The 20,691-nt window shown below is 46.0% G+C and overlaps 1 protein-coding gene across 2 annotated transcripts in view; it reads left to right on the top strand.

Moving 5' to 3' along the window:
• Positions 1-20,691, top strand: part of LOC311043879 (zinc finger SWIM domain-containing protein 6-like) — a 60,308-nt gene that overhangs the window by 11,728 nt on the left and 27,889 nt on the right. For both annotated transcript variants that reach the window (XM_084055286.1, XM_084055285.1), the window contains exon 2: positions 16,974-17,330. In XM_084055286.1, the coding sequence (XP_083911412.1) occupies positions 16,974-17,330 (357 nt within the window). The remainder of the gene's footprint in view (positions 1-16,973; positions 17,331-20,691) is intronic.

Genomic DNA, 20,691 nt, shown 5'->3' with positions numbered 1-20,691 from the left:
AATGGCTGCCTGGCTAGCTGACGGACTACCTGGCGGGCTATCCCCTATGGGCGGCAATATTGCCTCGCCTCCAAGCCACCCCCCTGCTCACTGCCAGCGACAGCCCAGCCCAGGGAGACATGGGTAATGGCCCTCTCTGATGTACAGCCCGACTCGATTGAACTGGATGGGCGACACACGCCTAAAATAACAAAAGAAGGAGAAAGAAAGAGAGAGGGCTGGAGATGGAGGAGGGAGGGAAGGAGAGAAGCGATCGATAAAGCAGGGACACATCTCCTAATAAAGATTTATTCCCCCCCCCAACCCCCCCATCCGCCTTGGACGGGCCAAGAGGGGGAGGAGAGAATGTGATTAGCGGGCTCCTTTTCCCTGGGTATCTCGTAGTCGTGTGTGTGTGTGTGTGTTTCTGTTTACGTGTGTGCACTTCCATGTGTGCAGCCAGTGTGTGTGTGAGTGTGTGCCTCATATGCTCAGTGTATCTCCACAACACACTCTCTCTCTCGCTCTGTGTGTGTGTACCACATGTCTCTCGCCCCACTCTCTACTCTCCAGTGAGCAGAAGGAGTTAAAAGCAGTCTCTGTCGTTTGTCCTGCAGCAGCAGCAGCTGTGTCCCTGCCTCTCTCTCGCTCTCTGTCGCTCGCTCCCTCTCTCTCCCTCTCTCTCCCACCCTCTCTCTCCCTCTCTCTTCCTGTCAGCTAATATTTAGTTAATCTTTGGTCTGGGACCTACGGGACTGGCCGGAGTTCCTGGTGCCCCATCCATCTAACACTGATCTATATTCCACACCGGGTCCCTACGCCATTAACCACCACCGATGGGAGGAGAGGGAGAGGACGGGAGGAGGGGGGGGAGGAAGATGGAGAGACACGGAGGTAGACAGCGGGCTGGATGCAAGTAGGGGAAGAGAGGAGGGTAGGCTGGGTGGAGACTGGAGAGAGCGAGGCAGAGTGGTGGAGAGGATAGAGTGATGGGAGGTGGGGGAGGATCATGTATTCCAGAGAGAGATGCAGACACCAAGAGTTAATTTAGGAGACACACTCGAGGCAAAAAGGCAAGGAGGAGAAGGTTTGTTTAGAGTGGAATAGAATAGGGGAGAAATACTATTAGTGATGTATTTTTCTACATTTCCGGTTTTCTTTTTCCCCCCTAATTTCTAATGGAGATCCCTGCATTCCAGAATGACTTCATTGCAGCCACAGAAAGTGAGAGAGAGAGAGAAAATAAACAATAAATGGAGAGGACTGAATGGCTCCATCTAAAGGTGTGAAAGGTTGAGGAGAACGAGAAGGAGGAGGACACGGGAGGACGAGGGACCCCTGAGGGGCGGGAGCAGTGAGTGAGTGATCCATATGCAACAAGCCAGCCACTTCATTGATATGCAATGTGTAGTTATGAGGGCGTCCACCTGCAAGCGCTCCAAGTGCTGACTCACTCCCCATCACACAGGCTAAAATGCTTTTATCCCAGACGCCTGGCCCATCTGAATGGAATATAATAGGCCATAAAGTGCTTTGCTAGCAGCGACTGCTTGCCCTGTGGCAACCCCTCCACCCCCCACCCTCCCACTCCAAATCTCATTTCGCCACTTTCATTGGAAACAAAGCACGTATGTGCCCAGCTTTAATTACATCGTCTTCTCTCTCCCCTTCGAAGTCCTCTCCTCTTTCCATCCCTCTATCTCCTTGACATTGCTCCCTCAGTTCCCTCATCGTGGGCCCTTGCATAGAGGGCTTTTTATTTTCCCCTCCTCTCTCTCTCTCTCTCTCTCTCTCTCTCTCTCTCTCTCTCTCCCCCTCTGTCTTGAGTCTTCCCGTGTCGGTCGTCCCCCACTCTGCAGTGTGTAATCACTTCACCGTGTGTGCGTATGCACATGTGTGCGAGTATGAGTGTGTGAGGGGCACCTGTTTGGGATCTCGGTGCATGTTTAGGGTCATGCCTGCAGGTCGTGTGTAATGAATAGCAGGACTGTTGCTGGGCCACAACTGCTTCAGAGGGAATGAGACGGAGAATAATACAACCAATGATGGAAGGAGAGGAGAGGAGTGGAGGATGAAGGGAGGGAGGGAGGAAAGAGGGAGCAGGAGGAAGAGTGAGTGAGGAAGGGAAGAGCGCGGTTGCGAAGCCAGTGAGCCCTAACCACCTTCTGTCAGTCTGTCTGCTCTCTGCGCTGTTTTCTCTCTCACAGGAATCTAATGGCTTTTCCACTGTCCGCTGTCCAAACCTACACCACCAACCCCAGCACTCTGCACTCGCCTCTTTCCCCTCTCCTTTTTCTCCTTTCTCCCTCTATAGTTTCCCTACCTCCTCTCCCTTTCCCCTTATCGCTTCTCACCTCCCGTTTCTCTCACTTTCCATTCCCCCTTGTTAAAATTCTCCCATAACTCTCCTCCCGACTTTCACTCTCTCCCACCCCCACCCCCACCCTCTCTTTCTCTCTCTCTCTTTCTCTCTCTCTCTCTCTCTCTCTCTCTCTCTGTCTCTGTCTCTGTCTCTCTCTCTCTCTCTCTGTCCTTCCAGCTGCTGGCCAGGGGAACAGCTGACTAAATCTGGAGCTGGGGCCCTTGGCCCAGGCTCTGGCTTGGCCACAGCCTCCTCCTATTCCCAGCCCCTGCCTCCCCCTTAATCTATTCTCTCTCTCTCTCTCTCTCTCTCTCTCTCAATCTCTCTCTCTCCCTCCCCCTGTCCCCCTGGCTTCTAGCCCTGGTTCTTCTCTCAACAGATCCAGCTAAAGGCCTGGCCATGGCCCTGCCTCTGAGCCTAAGCTCAACCCGAGTCTCAGTGGTTCTCTGGCCCCTGCTCTAACCGCCCCCTCCATCCTAGCTCTGAGCCCAAAAGCCCCAAATCTCTCTCTCCTCTCTCTCTCTCCCTCTCTCCCTCTCTCTCACACATTCTCACCCATACCCTCACTCTCTCTTTCTTCCTTGCTCACTTATCACTCTCTCTCTCTCTCTCTCTCTATGGTCTGTAGCTAGGCTCCTGGTACTGCCCCAACTCCGCTGGAGCGAAGCTTCATCCAGGTTGGCTGCAGTTCAGCGCTCATGGCTCCTAACCAAGTTCTGTAGCCAGGCCTCTATCCCTGGCTAACAGCGCTAGTCACTGTAGCTCACTGCAGTGCTGCCTCGCTCCCAAAGACTGTTCATTCCTTAAATCTAGTCATTGTGCCCCCACACTTCCCCAAAACCTTCCGTAGCTTGTCCTTGGATGTAATTTCCGTGTCTTCCCCAAGGTGTCTATCTTTTTAATCAGTGAAGACACACACACACACACACACACACACACACACACACACACACACACACACACACACACACAGTGAGAGTGAAGCATATGACACATGATAGACAGTCGGGGGATGGCAGGGGATGTGGGCCTTGACACATCTCAAGGCAAGCCAGGGGCTCGAATTTGATCGCTGCCCAGGGAAGGCTAGCCGTTGCCCCCCCAGCCACACAAACACACACACGCCACTCCCCCCCACACCCCCCCCCCCCCCCCCTGCCCCCATCGCTGTCACAGTGAGAATGCAGGCTTCTGTGATTAAGCTCAGGCCCAGGTTCTAGCATCACTCTTCAATAACAGACATTGCCCACAGAAGACACCTGTCAGTGGGCTTCTTTCTGTCTCACCAACACCCAAATGCACGAGTTTAACCAGACAGAGGAACGTTCAGAGAGTGCCCCTCAGCTACAGTGGGACAAACACACACACACAAACATACACACACTCACTCACTCACTCACTCACTCACTCACTCACTCACTCACTCACTCTCCTTTGTGCTTTACTTTTCCCCCTCTGTGTGGAAATGGGCCATGGCAGCCTAGTAGGCACATAGCAAAATCCTGAGTGTGGGAGTGTAAAACTGTACCCATAAAGGATCCATTTTTCAACTCTTTAACCGTTAAACCAACACTCAGGATTTTGCTGTGCAGGGAGCAGCAAAGCACTCAGCCTGTACCAGTTGATGCGACATCAGAATGTTCTGGAACACCTCGCTGCTCCACATGGATTGTTACACAGCCCACTCACTGTCTGTCGGACGCCCAAATGCGCTCTTTGTTGTTGTTGTCTTTGTTGTCAAAATTCGTCCCGTCCCCCCCCTCTTTTTTTTGTACAGGAAATCAAGACACACACACACACACAAAAACTCAAGTTTCCTTTGGAGTCACGTTTTCTCTCGTTGACTGACAGATGCGGGCCGATGAAAGCAAATCAGAACTTGCCACAGACTTCAAAGGTTGCTCTGTTCCGTCGTTTATTGGCAACAATGCATGACAACCTCTCTCTCACGATGTGGATTCTTCAAACTAGGGAGGCTAAAAGCAATAAAAAAAATACTAGAAGAAACGGAGGTAAAAAAGCAACCATCCAAACAGCTAGGTGGGGGGGGGGGGGTAGAGGGAGGAGGGGGGAGACCTGAGCGGTGGAACTGAATTGGACTGCTTTTCCAAAGCGTTTTCAATTCAAACCAGGCTTTTGATGTGCACTGATTCTGATCCCAGGGATGCTTGAGAAGAGGAAAGCTGACGGCTTGAAGTTGTTTAGAACTTTTCCCGCTATGAGGCGACTGTAGACTGTTCACTCTGGGGCTTGTGTGTGTGTGTGTGTGTGTGTGTGTGTGTGTGTGTGTGTGTGTGTGTGTGTGTGTGTGTGTGTGTGTGTGTGTGTGTGTGTGTGTGTGTGTGTGTGTGTGTGTGTGTGTGTGTGTGTGTGTGTGTGTGTGTGTGTTGGCCTATACAACAGTAATTAGCTGAGTGTGAAAGCTGTATTGAAGTAAGCTGCTTGGTTCTGCTCTCCTAACCCTGGTTTGTCTGGACTCTCTCTATATATCTTTCTGTCTGTCTGTCTGTCTGTCTGTCTGTCTGTCTGTCTGTCTGTCTGTCTGTCTGTCTGTCTGTCTGTCTGTCTGTGTCTCTCTCTCTCCCTCTCTTTCTCCTGTCCAGGATGGCACAATTGACTGCTACTGACCTAATTTGGGCAAATCTCATTGACCTACTTCATGGGTGGATGCCGACTTGCCCACAGGAGGAGGCCCACACACACACACACACACACACACACACACACACACACACACACACACACACACACACACACACACACACACACACACACACACACACACACACACACACACCCCCCTCAACCTCCTTTACAGTTGCTATGGTACCGGGCCTGTACCCCTTTAATCTTCCCCTAAACCCCTGTTTGCCCACTGCTCTCCTCCTTAGCCATTCTACCGTCCCAAATGAACATAATGAGGATCTCAAAACACCGACATGTAATGCAAAATGAAACCATTGATGGCAGTATGTCTTTGTTTCATATGGTCTCAGAAGTGAGGCAGTTCTTCATGGCTCTCTGAAGTGACACAATCAGCATAATTGCATATGGATGTGATTATTCTCCTGTCCAACTGGCTGCTATTCTCTAATGAAAATACAGATCCCAAAACAAATTTAATCAAGTGTGAGGTGGTCCTTTTGAGAGATAAACACACTAATCCGTATACAAAACCGATGCATGCGAACACATGCATTTGTTACACAATACATGCATAGAATTCGACATAGCTGTGATTGGCAAAGGTGTTACTTTTAACCATGCAGTCTTTTAATACAATGCAACCCTGGAAAGCTATTTGTAACCTTTCTAAGTAGTTTAGCTCCCTGTTGCTAGCTGATTACTCCCCGGCCCTAAAATACATATTGATTGCTATATTGTTTTGGAAGGGAGTTAGAATGCTAGGCTAATCTGACTCAATGTTTTGGCTGATTGGCTGTTGACTAATCATTGTGTGTTTTAGCTGTTAGCAAGCTTTTGTGCAAGCACTTGTTTGTGAGATATCGAAGAGATTATAAATATTTTCCTGTGTGTGTGTATGTGCGCGCGCACGCTTGTCCATGTCCACACGCACACAGGGTGTGAGTATGTGTGTCCCCTGCACACAAAGCCCGTCAAGGCACATGCAGCAGCAACACACTTCGTAGAGGGCAGACGTGCGTCGTCATGGCAACACGTACAGATGTCAACAAAAGAGGCTCCAGGGTGAACATTGTCTCTCTCCAGTCCAGCGGGGTGCAATTTATCTCAATGTAGCCACGAAAGGCAGCTATTTACATGAAACGAGAGCTGTTTCTGGGAAGTAGAGGGGTCTCTCTGATGGTTTTCATGTCAGCTGCCTGCTTTTAGCTTGAGAGTGGAAACCTAAACCATCTTGAGAGCCAGAGAGTAGCTCGCTGTAAACCTACTGAGAGAGCTCAGTTCCCTCATGTGGTTGTAGCTTCTTCCCCCTGTGAAAGTCCCTCGCCATTTCCCCTCAATGTGCTCAGCTCAGAGAGAGAGAGCAGGCCAAATGCAGCATGTGATTTCAGAGGCTTACAGTTCGCACAGAGTAAATCTAACCCTCTCGTTTTATAGCTTATCCTTAAGAGAGTGGCCCTAACATCAACGTCAATATTTACAGGAATTGCCTGCAGGCAGGAGAATCGACCACCACCAATTTCAAGGGAGATGTTTTCAACCTGTCTGTCTGTCTGTGTCTGTCTGTCTGTCCGTCTGTCTGTCTCTCTTGCTCCCTCCGTTATACCTTCTTCTGTTACACACTATGTCTTCATCTCTCTACTCCCATTCTTCATGCAGTACCCTGTCGATCATGGCACCGGGCGGCTGTGATGTTTGTCTTTGGTTTTTCTTTGTTTGATGTTTGGGCGAGAGTCGGCATACTGTGACACACACGGTATGCGCGCGCACGCGCGTGTGCGTGTGTGTTCAATAGGACTGGGGCTTTTGACACAGGCTCAGCGGCAGTTTGAGAGATGCTGGATGACGCGTGTCAAGTGATATTAAATGTGAGAGAACCCCACCTCCCTCCGTCTTCCTCCCTCTGCTGTGGACTGTGTCTGCTGTGGTTAGTGTGAGGAATGACACTTCTCATCAGGAGGGGGTTGGGGCGGGGGGGCTCACACTGCACGTCTGATGTATGAGACCTCACATCTCTGTGGGCAGAGTGGACACTTTGGCCTACATAAGCGGAGATGGCTCTGGGAAGGTCAACTGGTTGTTCTGAGCAGGAGGCAGTGTGCACATACCTACATACTGCGCTGTCGCCGCGTGCCTGCTAATTTCCCATCACAAACTAATCAGCGCCCGAGGCACTTAGTTAGAGAGCAATGTATTTGTCTGATAATGATAATAGCCAAGCTCGCTAATTACTAATGAACGGGTGTGGGTTTCAGCTGTTGTGGCTCTTTTGTGCTGTCAGGGCTCCCGTATGGCTTCTGACTGAGGGAGGAGATGTTAACTCTGAAACCAGGTCACTCTCTCAGACCGGCTACTTTTTAAATTATGACTTTGTGTACCAGGTCGCAATCCTGGTTTTGGCACCAGGGGAAGAACGAAAACCAAAAAAATAGTGGCTGGATACAACTGGCCGAGTCATTTGAAAAACAAGAGCGAAAGGGGGGAATGCTAACCTATTTCCTGGTGGATGATAATTTCTCTGGCTGGAGGGTGTGAGTCTATCTGTGTGTGTGTGTGTGTGTGTGTGTGTGTGTGTGTGTGTGTGTGTGTGTGTGTGTGTGTGTGTGTGTGTGTGTGTGTGTGTGTGTGTGTGTGTGTGTGTGTGTGTGTGTGTGTGTGTGTGTGTGTGTGTGTGTGTGTGTGTGTGTGTGTGTGTGTGTGTGTGTGTGTGTGTGTGTGTGTGTGTGCGCGCGGGTGCGTGCGTGTGTCAGATAGTAAAAAAACGTGAGTAGTGGGCAAGTGCTATTTTGGGGGCAGCCACAGGCAAGGTTGGAGGGGACGGGAGGGGGACGTGTGTGTCGGGGAGCTGGAGCAGGAAGTGACGGCACAGCTGAATAGAGAACAGAGTGTGACCTCAGTGACTCCAGGAAGGAAGGGGTTAAGTGCGAGCCGACCGGGCCGCATGGGCTGTGTTACGCAAACGGGCGGCTGGCTGGAGCTGAAAGGGGGAGTGCTGAGCTCAGAGGAACACTGGCTCACAGCCATCCCTCTCTGTCTCTCTCTCTCTCTCTCTCTCTTGCTCTCCCCTCCCTCCTCCTCCTCTCTATGACCCCTCCCCCCCACCTCCCCGCTACAGCTGAGCGCTCCCCATGCTTCCCACCGCCAGGCGTGGCGATGTGTGTTTTTGTGTGCATGTGTGCCTCAGTGTCTGTGCTGGAATGCAGCCTCCCCCTTTGACTGGGGCCTGTGTGTGTGTGTGTGTGTGTGTGTGTGTGTGTGTGTGGAATGATGCCTCTCCTTGTCTGGTGTGTGACGTCAGTACACACAACGGGTCAGCTTAGGGCTAGGCGACGTTGAGTTTGTGTGTGTGTGTGTGTGTGTCAGGGGAGGGGAAATGGGGAGGAGTTGGAGTGAAAAAAAGGAAGGAGGGGCTGTTTGTGAGCACAAGGAGCTTGACTGCAGGGAGTCACTGAAGTGTGTGTGTGTGTGTGTGTGTGTGTGTGTGCTCATGCATCGCTCACACATGTGTAGCGCGTTTGTGTATCTATGCACATGAATGCATCATGAGTCTGGTTCAGGGGGTGGAGTAGTTTATGTGTGTGTGTGTGTGTGTGTGTGTGTGTGTGTCCGCCTGAGCAAAATGGGAGGGGTAATAAGAGTAAGGTTATTTCCTGGCATGGACTACTGAACCTAAAAAGCCACATGTGCGCACGCACACATAGACGCACACAGTTGTTTTTTGTTTTTTCCATCTAGTCTTATTAGTACCCAGTTGTTTTCATGTGGGAGTTCATTTTCTTTTTTTCCCAATCCATGTTAGAGGCTTTTCTCTGCATTAGTTGTACTTTATATGTATTTTCTTACAGTTTGCCACAGGCCTATAGAGGCCAACCTCTAACCTCATCCCTATAACCTCTATTTGTCCTTTTATTTTTCTCTTCCTTGTATAGCAAAACGTAAACAAAATCATTTGGCAGAGTGTTGATATGCTCAAGGATTTAAAATGTTAGCAAAGCACTGCATACAAAGCACTCACATTGTTAGGTTTTCAACAGTGCTACATGTCTCCACTCACCATTCAGTCGCCAAAATAAAACCATTCACGTTACGGCTAGCTATCATCAGCAAACTGTGTTGTACCATAGCGGTACTACACAGTTTGATTGATTGATTGAATACTTTATTAACAGTTTGTAAAAACAAGCACAGGGAAGTACAGTTCAATACAAGGTCTGCTAAGAAGATTTTAAAGGAAAGCACTATGGCTTGTTTCCATTGGGGTCTTTTGCACTCAATTCATCGAAGAACACACAGTAACAGCTTCGGTGTTTATCTGTCCATTTTTAACAAGGAGAGTATACAAAAGGGCATTTGGTTATCTCTGTTCAAATGGGCATTTGGTTACATTTGTACACTCTCTGACTTAAAAAAAAAACATTCAGGATTTTAAAGTAAGAAAAGCAGACCAGATCAGGCCTGGCTTTATCACCCTCGTTGGTGCGAGAAGGACACCAGCGCTGTTATGTCTCTAGTGTATAGGTTTGTCATTAGAGCGACTCTCAAGCCCTGAATTATCAGACAATGGCTTTTCAATGGATCCCATTACCTCCGCCTATAGCTCGCCCTGTTCTACAGGGACCGCCCCTGCTAATTACACACATTCGTTTCCAGCCAGCTGTAATTTCATTCACACTAATGAACCTTGCACACGGTTTGGGATAATGTATAGTTAATGTACAGCCAGGAGAAAGAATTAGCTGGCTCCTGGCTTATCCGATGACAGAGATTTATTGGATCTTGGTCCATAGGACAGTCCAGTGAGCAGCATGCAGGTCTCATCTCAAATTCCAAACCCAGGTGTTATTTATGGCAAGAAATGTAGCTAGAAAGCTTGCTTAGCCTATACCATAGCTATATTGTATGTATTAATAAGCATAATGTTGCCATAGGATGATATTTTATCAAATGTATGTCACAGGCATAAAGATGACTTACGTCTTGCCTATTCTTTAGTCTTGACAATAGTATTATCTTCTGAAATGTTTCTGCCCGTGGGTGGTAGCTATCGTGCATGCGGGTGCATTTCTCCTTTCCGACATGTCGCCTAACCCTATACCTAACCCTAACCCTAACCTTAACCGCACGCGGAAGCCACTAGTCGGAGTGGTGAGATGTCGGAATGGAAGGAGCACCCCCGTGCATGCTAGCGGTTAGCTTCCGTGTATTATCTGCAACAAGAATATTCCTCCAGCTACAATATTTGATAATAAATCCTATGAGCCTGAACTGTGCAAATCATAAATATTTATTTAATTTAGGTTCAATTTCATCTCTCCATTCTAGGGGTGTGCCGATATATCGTCCCGCGATATATCGCGATACGTTTTCGCGACGATATGTATCGTTTTGGGAAAAAAAAATATCGTTTTTGAATTTTTTTTTTTTTTTTTTTTTTTTTTTTTTTTTTTTTTACAATCATAATAATCAGGCATAAAAACGGCCCCGAAGTGAAAAGAGTGACAACATGTTTTTTTTTCGGGTCAGGTGTCATACTATTTGGATTCAAAACGGCTATTGTAGCTGAAAAGCTACAAGTTTGCATGTCTGAATAATGCAAAAATAGAATTATTTGTTTGCATTTTCTTTTTTTCTCCTCCATATATTTTCATAATAAAAAAAGTGCGTATCGTATCGTATCGAAATCGTATCGAAGTTGTGAGCCAAATATCGTATCGTATCGTTTCGTGAAATTAGTGTATCGGCACACCCCTACTCCATTCCTGTTTTTCTGTACCAGCAGGCCAACCGGAGCATTTCTGTAAAGCCTGCCCCGCCTGACAGGCCCAATCCAATAAAATTAGAATTCAGTTTGTAAGTGATAGTTAGAAAATTGCAAGTCATTCCTGATGTACCGCATGGCAACTATATGGCAGCAGCCCAGTGGTCGACTGTCATTTCAGCCGCCAGCTGATGACAACTCCAATCACCCGCAGGCCGTCAGTGTGTGTGCACACACACACACACACACGCGCACGCACACACACAACTGTGCTTGCAAACAGATACCCTCTATTGCTATGATTAATATGTAGATTTGCTGTCAGAATCTCAAGCGGAAGTAATGTCTTTGAAATTCAGACATTTTCTCAAACCATTCATTTGTGTGTATTTATCTGACAGTGACAGTACGTCTATGCATATTCTAGCAGTATGTGTTTTTGTGTGTGTGCATTGTGCATGTGTATGTGCATTGACATGTGTCGTGAAAACACCTGCAGAGAAAAGGGCCTTTGGACTGTCCGACGAGTTGAAGAGCAAATATGGCTGCCTCTGGAGCTCAGCTGTGTTATTCCAGTATGACCCACACCTACACACACACACACACACACACACACACACACGCCCAAGCCTGGAGCGTGGTCTCCTGCAGAACTGCATTGATCTCTGTTTATAGTCTCTGTATGGGGGCTTCCTTATAGGACCACACACGCCTGGACACCACATACACACACAATGACTGTATAGTTAGACGTAACCCTCTGTGCAGTTTTTAAAAGGGTTTTGTTTTCCTTTGTAATATCATTAATTAGCCTAGTTCAAGGAGCCGCCGTGCAGAGAGTGCACTGCAGAATGGTGGGTGGGATATGGGACCCTTTGACGACCCACTGTACAGCCGGGTCTTTCTCTAGGCTTAGGCCAGATTTCCTTTCAGTAGGGCCTCTGAGTCAGGCAGTCTAAACAGATGGAATTCCAGTCCACCGGCGGTTCCCTGTGAAGATCTACCAGGCCTCCTCTGGCCAACAGAGGATTCCACTTGAAAACCTTAGCAGCCAGATCGCGCCAGAAGTGGCCCTTGTAGTTGCACAGGCGTTTTAGGGTTGGAGAGCTGGGATTTTAGGCACTGCTCCTCTTTGTCTGCAGTTCTTGGAAGTAATTTAATTGATGTTCAAAGCTTAAGGTGCACAACAGAAGCTGGGGAATGGGCCTCAACTCTCTGTACCTTCCTACTGTCTCTTCATTGTCTCTCACTTCCACACTCTATTTGAAATTATTTTCTACATTCAAGTCTTTCTTTCTTTCTTTTTGCAAACACACAACCAAAACACACACACACACACACACACACACACACACACACACACACACACACACACACACACACACACACACACACACACACACACACACACACTGCATGGTGCCGTATTAGATTTAGGTGACAGTCACTCATGAGCCAATTCAGCCAATAAACTTAATGACCTTCCCACTGCTGGGCCTGAATTTTCTCCATTGACTTGGAATCTTAATTTGATTGGGGAAATATATGTATGATGCTCAATCTAATTTACCCCAGTGGTTTTGCAACACTGAGCGCTTTTGTGCTTAGGCAAGCAAACCTCTCAGCCCCGGCCCCAATCCCCACTGACTGCCTTCATGTGGGAAGGGTAAGCTATGGCTAAATCCTATTTTATAGGGCCTATATAAAGACTACATTCTTCCGTCAGGGCACGTCTGCATGGGTGTATGTCAAAGGAGCTGTGGGTCTTACTCAAGGCCTTCCTCCTTGAAATAAGAGCAGGATTCTGGTATTTCTGGGGCCCCTGCTTGTTGAATAGACAGAAGGAGTGGTCCTTGCTGGTCAAGAGAGAGCTTGCTGGCTTATCGGCACTTATATGATTTCAAAAAGAGAACGAGAGATAGAGAGAGGGGCTATTTGGGGGAGAATGCTTTGATGTGGGTCCCCTTAGGAGTATGGGTGGTCCATGGTCCTTTGTGGGGTTTTTAACATATACACAGTATACTCAAACACACTCACATACGCTCATTCTTGCTTGCTTTTTCATGCACTTTTTTTTTTATCAGACTCCTTGCACAGAGCTTCAAGCCAAGTGTGATTTCACCCGGGCGGTCAGGAGGGGTTTCTAGGGCAACCTCACAGAGGCCTTGTTCTAAAAATGGCCGCCATGGTTCCTTTGAAAGCCTGCCCTGGCTTTTCCAACATGAACACAGAAACAGCCCTGAACACCACACTAGCAGAGGGGAGGGGGGCTATGAGGGCCGGAGAGGGGAATGCAGCCTCCCTAATAGCTAGCACATGAGACATTGAAGGTTTCATACCCACCTAACCAGTAGTCGTGTGTGTGTGTGTGTGTGTGTGTGTGTGTGTGTGTGTATTGATCCCTAGAGGGGGTCATAATGACAGCAGCAACAACAGTGAGAACCAACAATGAAACACGGGAGAGGTGCACCAGGAGTGCGTGCAGCGAGGTAGCGTGCATGTGTGTGTCTAAACAGTAATATCCCTGTACTCAGCGCTTGGCTAAATTAAAAGGGCAGTTTTGGCGTGGGGGGCAGTTTTTGGTGCCCAGACGATTGGATGGAGAGAAGCGAAACTCATTACCTACCCATCTGTCAGAGAGAAAGAGAGAGGGAGCTGTGGGAATGTGGATGGAGAGAGGGAGAGAGGGAGGGAGGGAGGGAGAGAGATGAAACGAGCAGGGGAAGGTTGGAAGGAGAGAGTGTCCGTTAAACCCAGGGCAACTGTTTCACAATAGAACACGAATAACTCCTTTATCACCACTTAGTTTTTCATTCTCCACATGTTTTGAATCTACAAAAAATCCTAGTGTGTTAATTTTCCCTTTGGGAGAAAGAAAAGATATTTGCAAAAGAGAATACAGCTGTTTTTACAGGCGTGTGTGTGTGTGTGTGTGTGTGTGTGTGTGTGTGTGTGTGTGTGTGTGTGTGTGTGTGTGTGTGTGTGTGTGTGTGTGTGTGTGTGTGTGTGTGTGTGTGTGTGTGTGTGTGTGTGTCGTTCAGAGGCTGATTTTCCTTTGAGCTCCACATGTTTCTGATGTTCCCTTTTTCCCCTCCCTTCTCTGGACCATGGGCTAATCTTGACACACACACACACACACACACACACACACACACACACACACACACACACACACACACACACACACACACACTTGCATTGCATTCTGTATTAGGAACTATAAAAAGTCATTTGCAATCAGTAGGGAGTTTTTTACACAACTTAAAACGGTCTATTTTTAGCTCTGCTATAGTGGGGGCTCTAATGATGGCGATGTTGGCCAGTCTGTCGGCCCGTCAATCACTTAAAAAACGGTAATATCGCCGAATCTACTGGCTGGATTGCCATGGAATTTGTTGTGCACATTCATGCTCCCCACAGGATGACCCCTTCATATTTTGCTGACCACATGGCCTTACTTCTTGTGCCACCATTAGGCCAGAATTTGGACCTGCACACGAAAGATCCAATGCCATGAAACTTGCTGAGTACAGAATGTCACCTGTGCACACAATATTTCTCATACTCTAATAGGCAGATTACATAATGAACGCAATACTGATTTGGTGTCCCCATGGGCTTCTAAGAGTGGCAATGTCAGTCGATTTATGTTTGGTCCTGGTGGGTGTAAGAAGCAGCACGCCCGAGGGGTCACTTGTAGTGTTTTTAGTTTCTTAGTCTTGTTTTTTCTGGACTTCTAATGGTAACGATTGGCGCTCTAGGTAGATAATATGGGGGAATATATAGAGAATATATTGCTTTAAGCAATATATTGTTTGTGCAATATATACTTTCACCTTTTTATGACAGGTGAAGACTTAACAGTAAAACTAGGCCACGATCACTCAATTAATGGCTCTGGTGACCTAACGTATGAGTAAACTAGTCCCACCCTTCCCTCTATAGTATTTCTGTCCCTGTGCAAAGGAGAAACAGTCGACGCATGACACATGATGCCAACATAGCTGATCTACAATCTCGCAACGTGACACGTTGTGAGCTTGTTGATCTGCTATTTCCGTTGAATGTCCACACCCAGAATAGGGACGGTATGGTCCAAGTGGTAGGATCTATTTCTTTACTAGCGTATTCCTTTTGCATTCTGCATTATTTCTTTCTGCACCCAGAACTGTCTAGGAAAAAGAAAAGCTACTTTGACCTGCTCTCTGCTTTCAGAGGGCAACCCTCATCCCCCACTCCTATCTACTACTGTATATGCTATGAAATATGCAACTCTCAGCCCCCCACCCCTCTCTTTCCTAATGCAGAGGCACAGAGAAGGCTTTGATATTCGTGTTAATACATGCTCGATATCACAGCGCACCATGTGCTCAGCCCTTTGATACATTTATTTAGAGATGTATGTCTTTGCTGCTATGCATGCATTTTCCAGACCTCTCCTGAGCACATAAATGCATTCATAACCCGCTCTCTGTCTTTCTTAACCACTCCCCGTTATTAATAAATGCATGATCTCATGCTGTGCCTCCGTGCATGTGTGTATGTGTGTCTCCTACATATGCTCATCATCAGTGGGTGTATTAGGGCCACTGCTGGGGACCCCGCCCCACTCATGAATATTCATCGGCGCATAATGACCGTCCGCCGCCTCTGGAAAGAGCCGTCAGGAGAAGATCAAACGTTATATTCAAATGAAAGGCTATATTATTGATAATCACGTACACAGCCTAATAACCATACTCTCTAGCCTCGATACTTCTCTTCCCCCGATTCTTCTTAATGTTGCACTTTTGGAGTCGATTGCTGATGCAAGATGCTGGGTCTAGAATATGTCTGGCAGGCTCATGCAATATCACTCAGGGTGAAGCCTAATTTATGCTTCATAGTTTAAGTGTTTTATGACATGTTGAGAAAAATGATGTCCTTTCAACTGAAAAAAAAAAAGATTAAATTAGACTTAATAGCAGAGAGTCTGTGGCTGTTCTTGATGTTGCTCTCATGACAGGAGAACATGGGGCCTTTTGGCTGGTGACCATGGCTAACTACGCATGTCTTGACTTTCACATGATTGGTGTGCTTGAACTTAAATTCACTCTTGGAGAGATGGCTTCAATTATGTCATTTACTGAAGGTCAGATTCAATGAGTTCATCAAATCATCCATTTGTCATTTTTAGTCCGTACCCGGTAGATATCTTGGCTGTATAATAATATACAAAGAATATACTTACTGTATATTCCTGCCATCTTTCTTGTAATGTTATTTTGTTCTCCCTCTGACGATGAGATGAGATAAGGTATACTTTATTAATCCCCGAAGGGAAATTGAGGCGTTGCAGGAGCATAATGTGAGAAAATAAATAATCTACCAGACAAACAGAAACACATCAGACACAGATGGACATAACCACACAAGACCTGGGCCGACACAGGACCATATGCATCGAAGGAGAGAGTTCTTTTGCATTATACAGTCTGGCAGTTGGCATGAAAGAGAGTCTGTACTCTCTTTCAAACAAGACCTTGTCTTGTTTGATTGTTTGTACATTTGATAATGAAGATCAATGCACATCCGTCATGCATAAATAAAACATCATTGAGGACAACACAGTAAAATTTCAGAAATGTATTTCCATGCATTTTGTTCTGGGTAAACTTGAGCTACTGTAAAGGATCATTGCATTCTTTCCCTCTCTCTTACCTCTCCCTTCTCTATCCTTCTCTGTCGCTTTCTCTTAACCCATTAAATCCGGGGATGCATCTCTGTCATTTTAGATTTCTTTAGCTATTCAAAAATAGCCGATATACAAGCTCATAGTGCGGCACCGAGTGTAGTGTAGTATATCTGCTATTTCTTTAAAAATCGTGAAAATAGGTGCACAGCTTTGAATATATATTTTTAAAGCGAACTCAAATCTTTGCTTCTGGGGGGTCCCTGGAACATTTGTATTTATTTATTTAATTTTTTACAAATGTTCGCTTTAAAAAAAAATATATATATATTTACGATTCACGATTTTTTTAAAAATAGGCAAAAAAAATCTAGAATGACAGAGATGCGTTCCCGTTCTTAAAGGGTCAATTACATCCAATTCCAATTTGCTTCATTGGCATGAAATATTTCAGTTTGTTTCCAAAAACATTTAAAAAGCAACAATATCGACAGTAAAAGATCATTCAAAAGGAAGCCGTTTAATCAAATTTCCCTCTCTTTCTCCCCGGCAATGTCTAGGCTTCCACCTGAGTGGCACGGTGACAGACCCGGCCACGCCCTCGTCGCCGGAGCTCGTGTGCAGTGTCAGCGTCAGCTTCGACCGCTGCAAAATCACAGCCGTCACGTGCACGTGCGGCAACAAGGACATCTTCTACTGCGCCCACGTGGTGGCGCTGTCGCTGTACCGCGTGCGGAAGCCGGAGCAGGTCAAGCTGCACCTGCCCATCTCAGAGACCCTATTTCAGATGAGCAGGGACCAGCTGCAGAAGTTCGTCCAGTACCTCATATCGGTCCACCACACGGAGGTGTTGCCCACCGCACAGAAGCTGGCCGACGAGATCCTGTCGCAGAACTCCGAGATCAACCAGGTCCACGGTGAGTCAGGGGAGCCGACGCGGTCCGGGTGTGTGTTGCGTGTGTGTTGCGTGCCTGTGTGTGTGTGTGTGTGTGTGTGCGCTCGCGCAGTGGTGGAAAAAGTACACTCTGTTACAAGTAAAAGTCCGGTAATCCAAATTTACTTGAGCAAAAGTACAAAAGTATTGGCATCAAAATATACTTAAAAATACCAAAAGTTAAAAGTACTCATTATACAGAATGCCTCGTTTCACAAGTTTACATATGTCTGAATCTTTCGAAATTAGCAGATCTACAAGCTCACAATGCGTCGTATCGCAGCATGTTGTGAGTAGATCAGCTATTTTCAAATAGCCAAAGTTGAAATAGGCCTGAAGTGGTTAATGTATGTTTTGTAATAAGAATCAAAATTACGAAGTGACTAATAATTGTAGTGCAGTAAAAGTACAATATTTGTCTCTGAGATGTAGTGGAGTAGTAGTAAAAGTATTGAAAATTGGAAATGCTCCAGTAAAGTAAAAGTACCTCAAAATTGTATACTTGAGTACATGTACTTAGTTACTTTCCCCGACTGTCTGTGCATGCATGTGTGCACTCATGTGATCTTCTGTCTGAGACTGTGTACTCGTGTCCATGTGATTGTGTGTATGGGAAGAAGAAAAAAAACGTGACCTGTATTTGTATATATGCAAGCATATTTCTGTTTATCAATACTTTTGAGCCTGCCTGCGTGTGCGTGCATGCGTCCGCGCAAGCGATATGTCTATGCGTGCGTGTGTGTATCGACTGTGTAATAAAGGTAGAGTCTAGCAGGATCAATGCTCCTCATTAGAGATCCAGGCAGTAAAGGAGAGACCGTATGCCTCTAATCAACACTATAGACCCCTTAACAGACGACGTCACACTGGCTGCACGCAGCCAGTATGCGCGCAACGAAACCCATTATATCAGGTCTCGTTAGGACGCGTCTCACTAGCCAACACACACAAGAGGGGGTTGGGGTGTGCTGAAACCAGTGCACCCCGAAACAGGTTGGGAATTGATTGCGTGAAACAATCACCTGTGCGTCCAGGCTCAATGTTAGTAAACAAATAATTGGTCTATAGACCTGTTATTTACCTCTGAGTGGGGGAGAGAGAGAGGCAGACAGAAATAGACAGACAAGAGCAGGAAAGGGAAGTAAAGAAAGGCACGCATATCTACGCTGGATCTTTTCACCTGAGAGAGAGAGCGGTAGAAAGAGAGATGGGCGGGTAAGAGACATAACAGAGATGCATGAGGATCAAACAGAATAAGAGATTTAAATAGGACATAGGAGGAGGAGGTGTGGAAAAGCAAACAGCTATCCATCTCTCATCATTTAGCAGTGGTGTAAAGTAACTAAGTACATATACTTAAGTACTGTACTTAAGTACAAATTTTAGGTATTTTTACTTTACCGGAGTATTTCCAATACCTTAGCACCTCTCCTCTGAGGAGGGGATAGAGATTGAGAAATGGACGTCATGTTAGGGATAGACATGGCTGAATGGGTGGAGCGGCTGTTTGGGAATCAGAAGGTCCCCAGTTCGCACCCTGGACTGTGTCCCAAGTGTCCCTGAACAAGACACTTAACCCCTAACTGCTCAAATACTGTAGCGCCCACTGCTCCTAATAGTCAGTGGTGGAAAAAGTACTTGAATGTTTTACTTACATTAAGGAAAAGTATCAATGCTGCAGTGTAGAAATAATCTGTGACAAGTAAAAGTCCGGAATTCAAAATGTACTCGAGTAAAAGTACACAAGTATTGGCACCAAAATGTACTTAAAGTACCTAAAGTAGAAAGTACTCATTATGCAGAATGTAGAAAAATCCTGAAAATCCCCGAAAATCCTTTGAAAATAGCAGATCTACAAGCTCACAACGCGTCAGTGTGGCTATTTTCAAATAGCCAAAGTTTAAGGGCTGAAGTTGTGTGTATGTTTTGTAAGCTAAATCTACAAAGTAACTAGTAACTAAAGTGGTCAAATAATAGGAATATTTGCCTCTGAGATGTAGTGGAGTAGAAGTAAAAGAATTGGAAATACTCAAGTTATTTACAAATACCTCAAAATTGTACTTGAGTACATGTACTTAGTTACTTTCCACCACTGCTAATAGTTGGGATGGGTAATTGGACACATTTCACGCATGTGCAAATTGACAGTGATAAAGAAATACCCGAAAGGAGTGGGAACTAAATTATTATTATTATTATTATTACACATGATACTCAAATACATTGGCATTGAACATGTCCAGCTGCCACGTGGAGGCGGTGATATGTTTACTTTATACACACCATTATATGACCAAATATAAATCTGGGTTTACTGTCTGGAACACCGCCCACTGTCGCTAAGGGCCTTAATTTGACATTCAAGCCTTCTCCTAAACTCATCTTCTTCAGTTTGATCCTGTGACTGTGTTGTACTGTACATTTGTGTTAGTGTGTTGAGAGTTTTGTAATAATCAGTCACTGACTGTGTTCCATTATACTGGATTACATATGATAGGAAGGAATGTGACTGATAGAAGTCTCAGTTCCGTGTTCAGTATGTACATTTATGTGTTTGTGGATGGATGTATTTGGGGATTTCACTGGTATCTGGGTATGTTTTCACGTCTCATGTAAACCAGACAACTATTCCACAATCTCTGAATGCTATATGGAGTCTGGAACTACAACTCCCCGAAATCCAAGGCAGGAAGCTGTCATCTGTTTGTCATTTCCGTTCATGAAAATATATTTAAAAATATCTTTACACTTTATTTTAGAATTTCCATTTCTAATAAGCAGCAAGCTATATATGCTTTGATTTGTTTGTATGTATATGTGCATTATAGCAGCGTGCAAGCTCTTATCTTCCTCCCATCTGTTCAGCACCTGCATCAGGGTTCACAGTAAAATATAGTGTTAATTCACCTCTGAAAAGTGTACAGACACATACAAGTCCATTTTTACACATTCAGAGACAATTTAACACTCCGGGTTCTGCTGGACGTGCATGAAAAAGACTGAGAGGAAAGAATACACAAGAGAAACACGCAGGAGAGAGAGGAGAATGAGAGAAAAGACATTCCTATCTTGTTATCAACAAATGCGCCACTGTTTGTACCTCAGAGAAGAGAGAGAGAGAGATAGGAGGAATGGAGAGAGGATAAGAGATGGAGAGAGAGACAAGTGGGGATTTTGAGAGAAGGAAAGAGAATGATGTGATGATTGAAGGAACAAGGAAAAATGAGGAAGTTGAGAGACTGGAAGAAAGAGTGAGAGTTCACAGTGAGATCCTCAGTGTTAATTTAACTCAGAAGAGAGTGTACTCTTATGGATTCCTTTTGGTTCCATTTGTACAGTGTTCG

This window comes from Gymnoscopelus microlampas (assembly GCF_963454915.1).
Source record: "Gymnoscopelus microlampas genome assembly, chromosome: 4".
NCBI lineage: Eukaryota > Metazoa > Chordata > Actinopteri > Myctophiformes > Myctophidae > Gymnoscopelus > Gymnoscopelus microlampas.
Note: the sequence above shows the minus strand (reverse complement) of the source record. Positions and strands in the feature narration are given on the sequence as shown.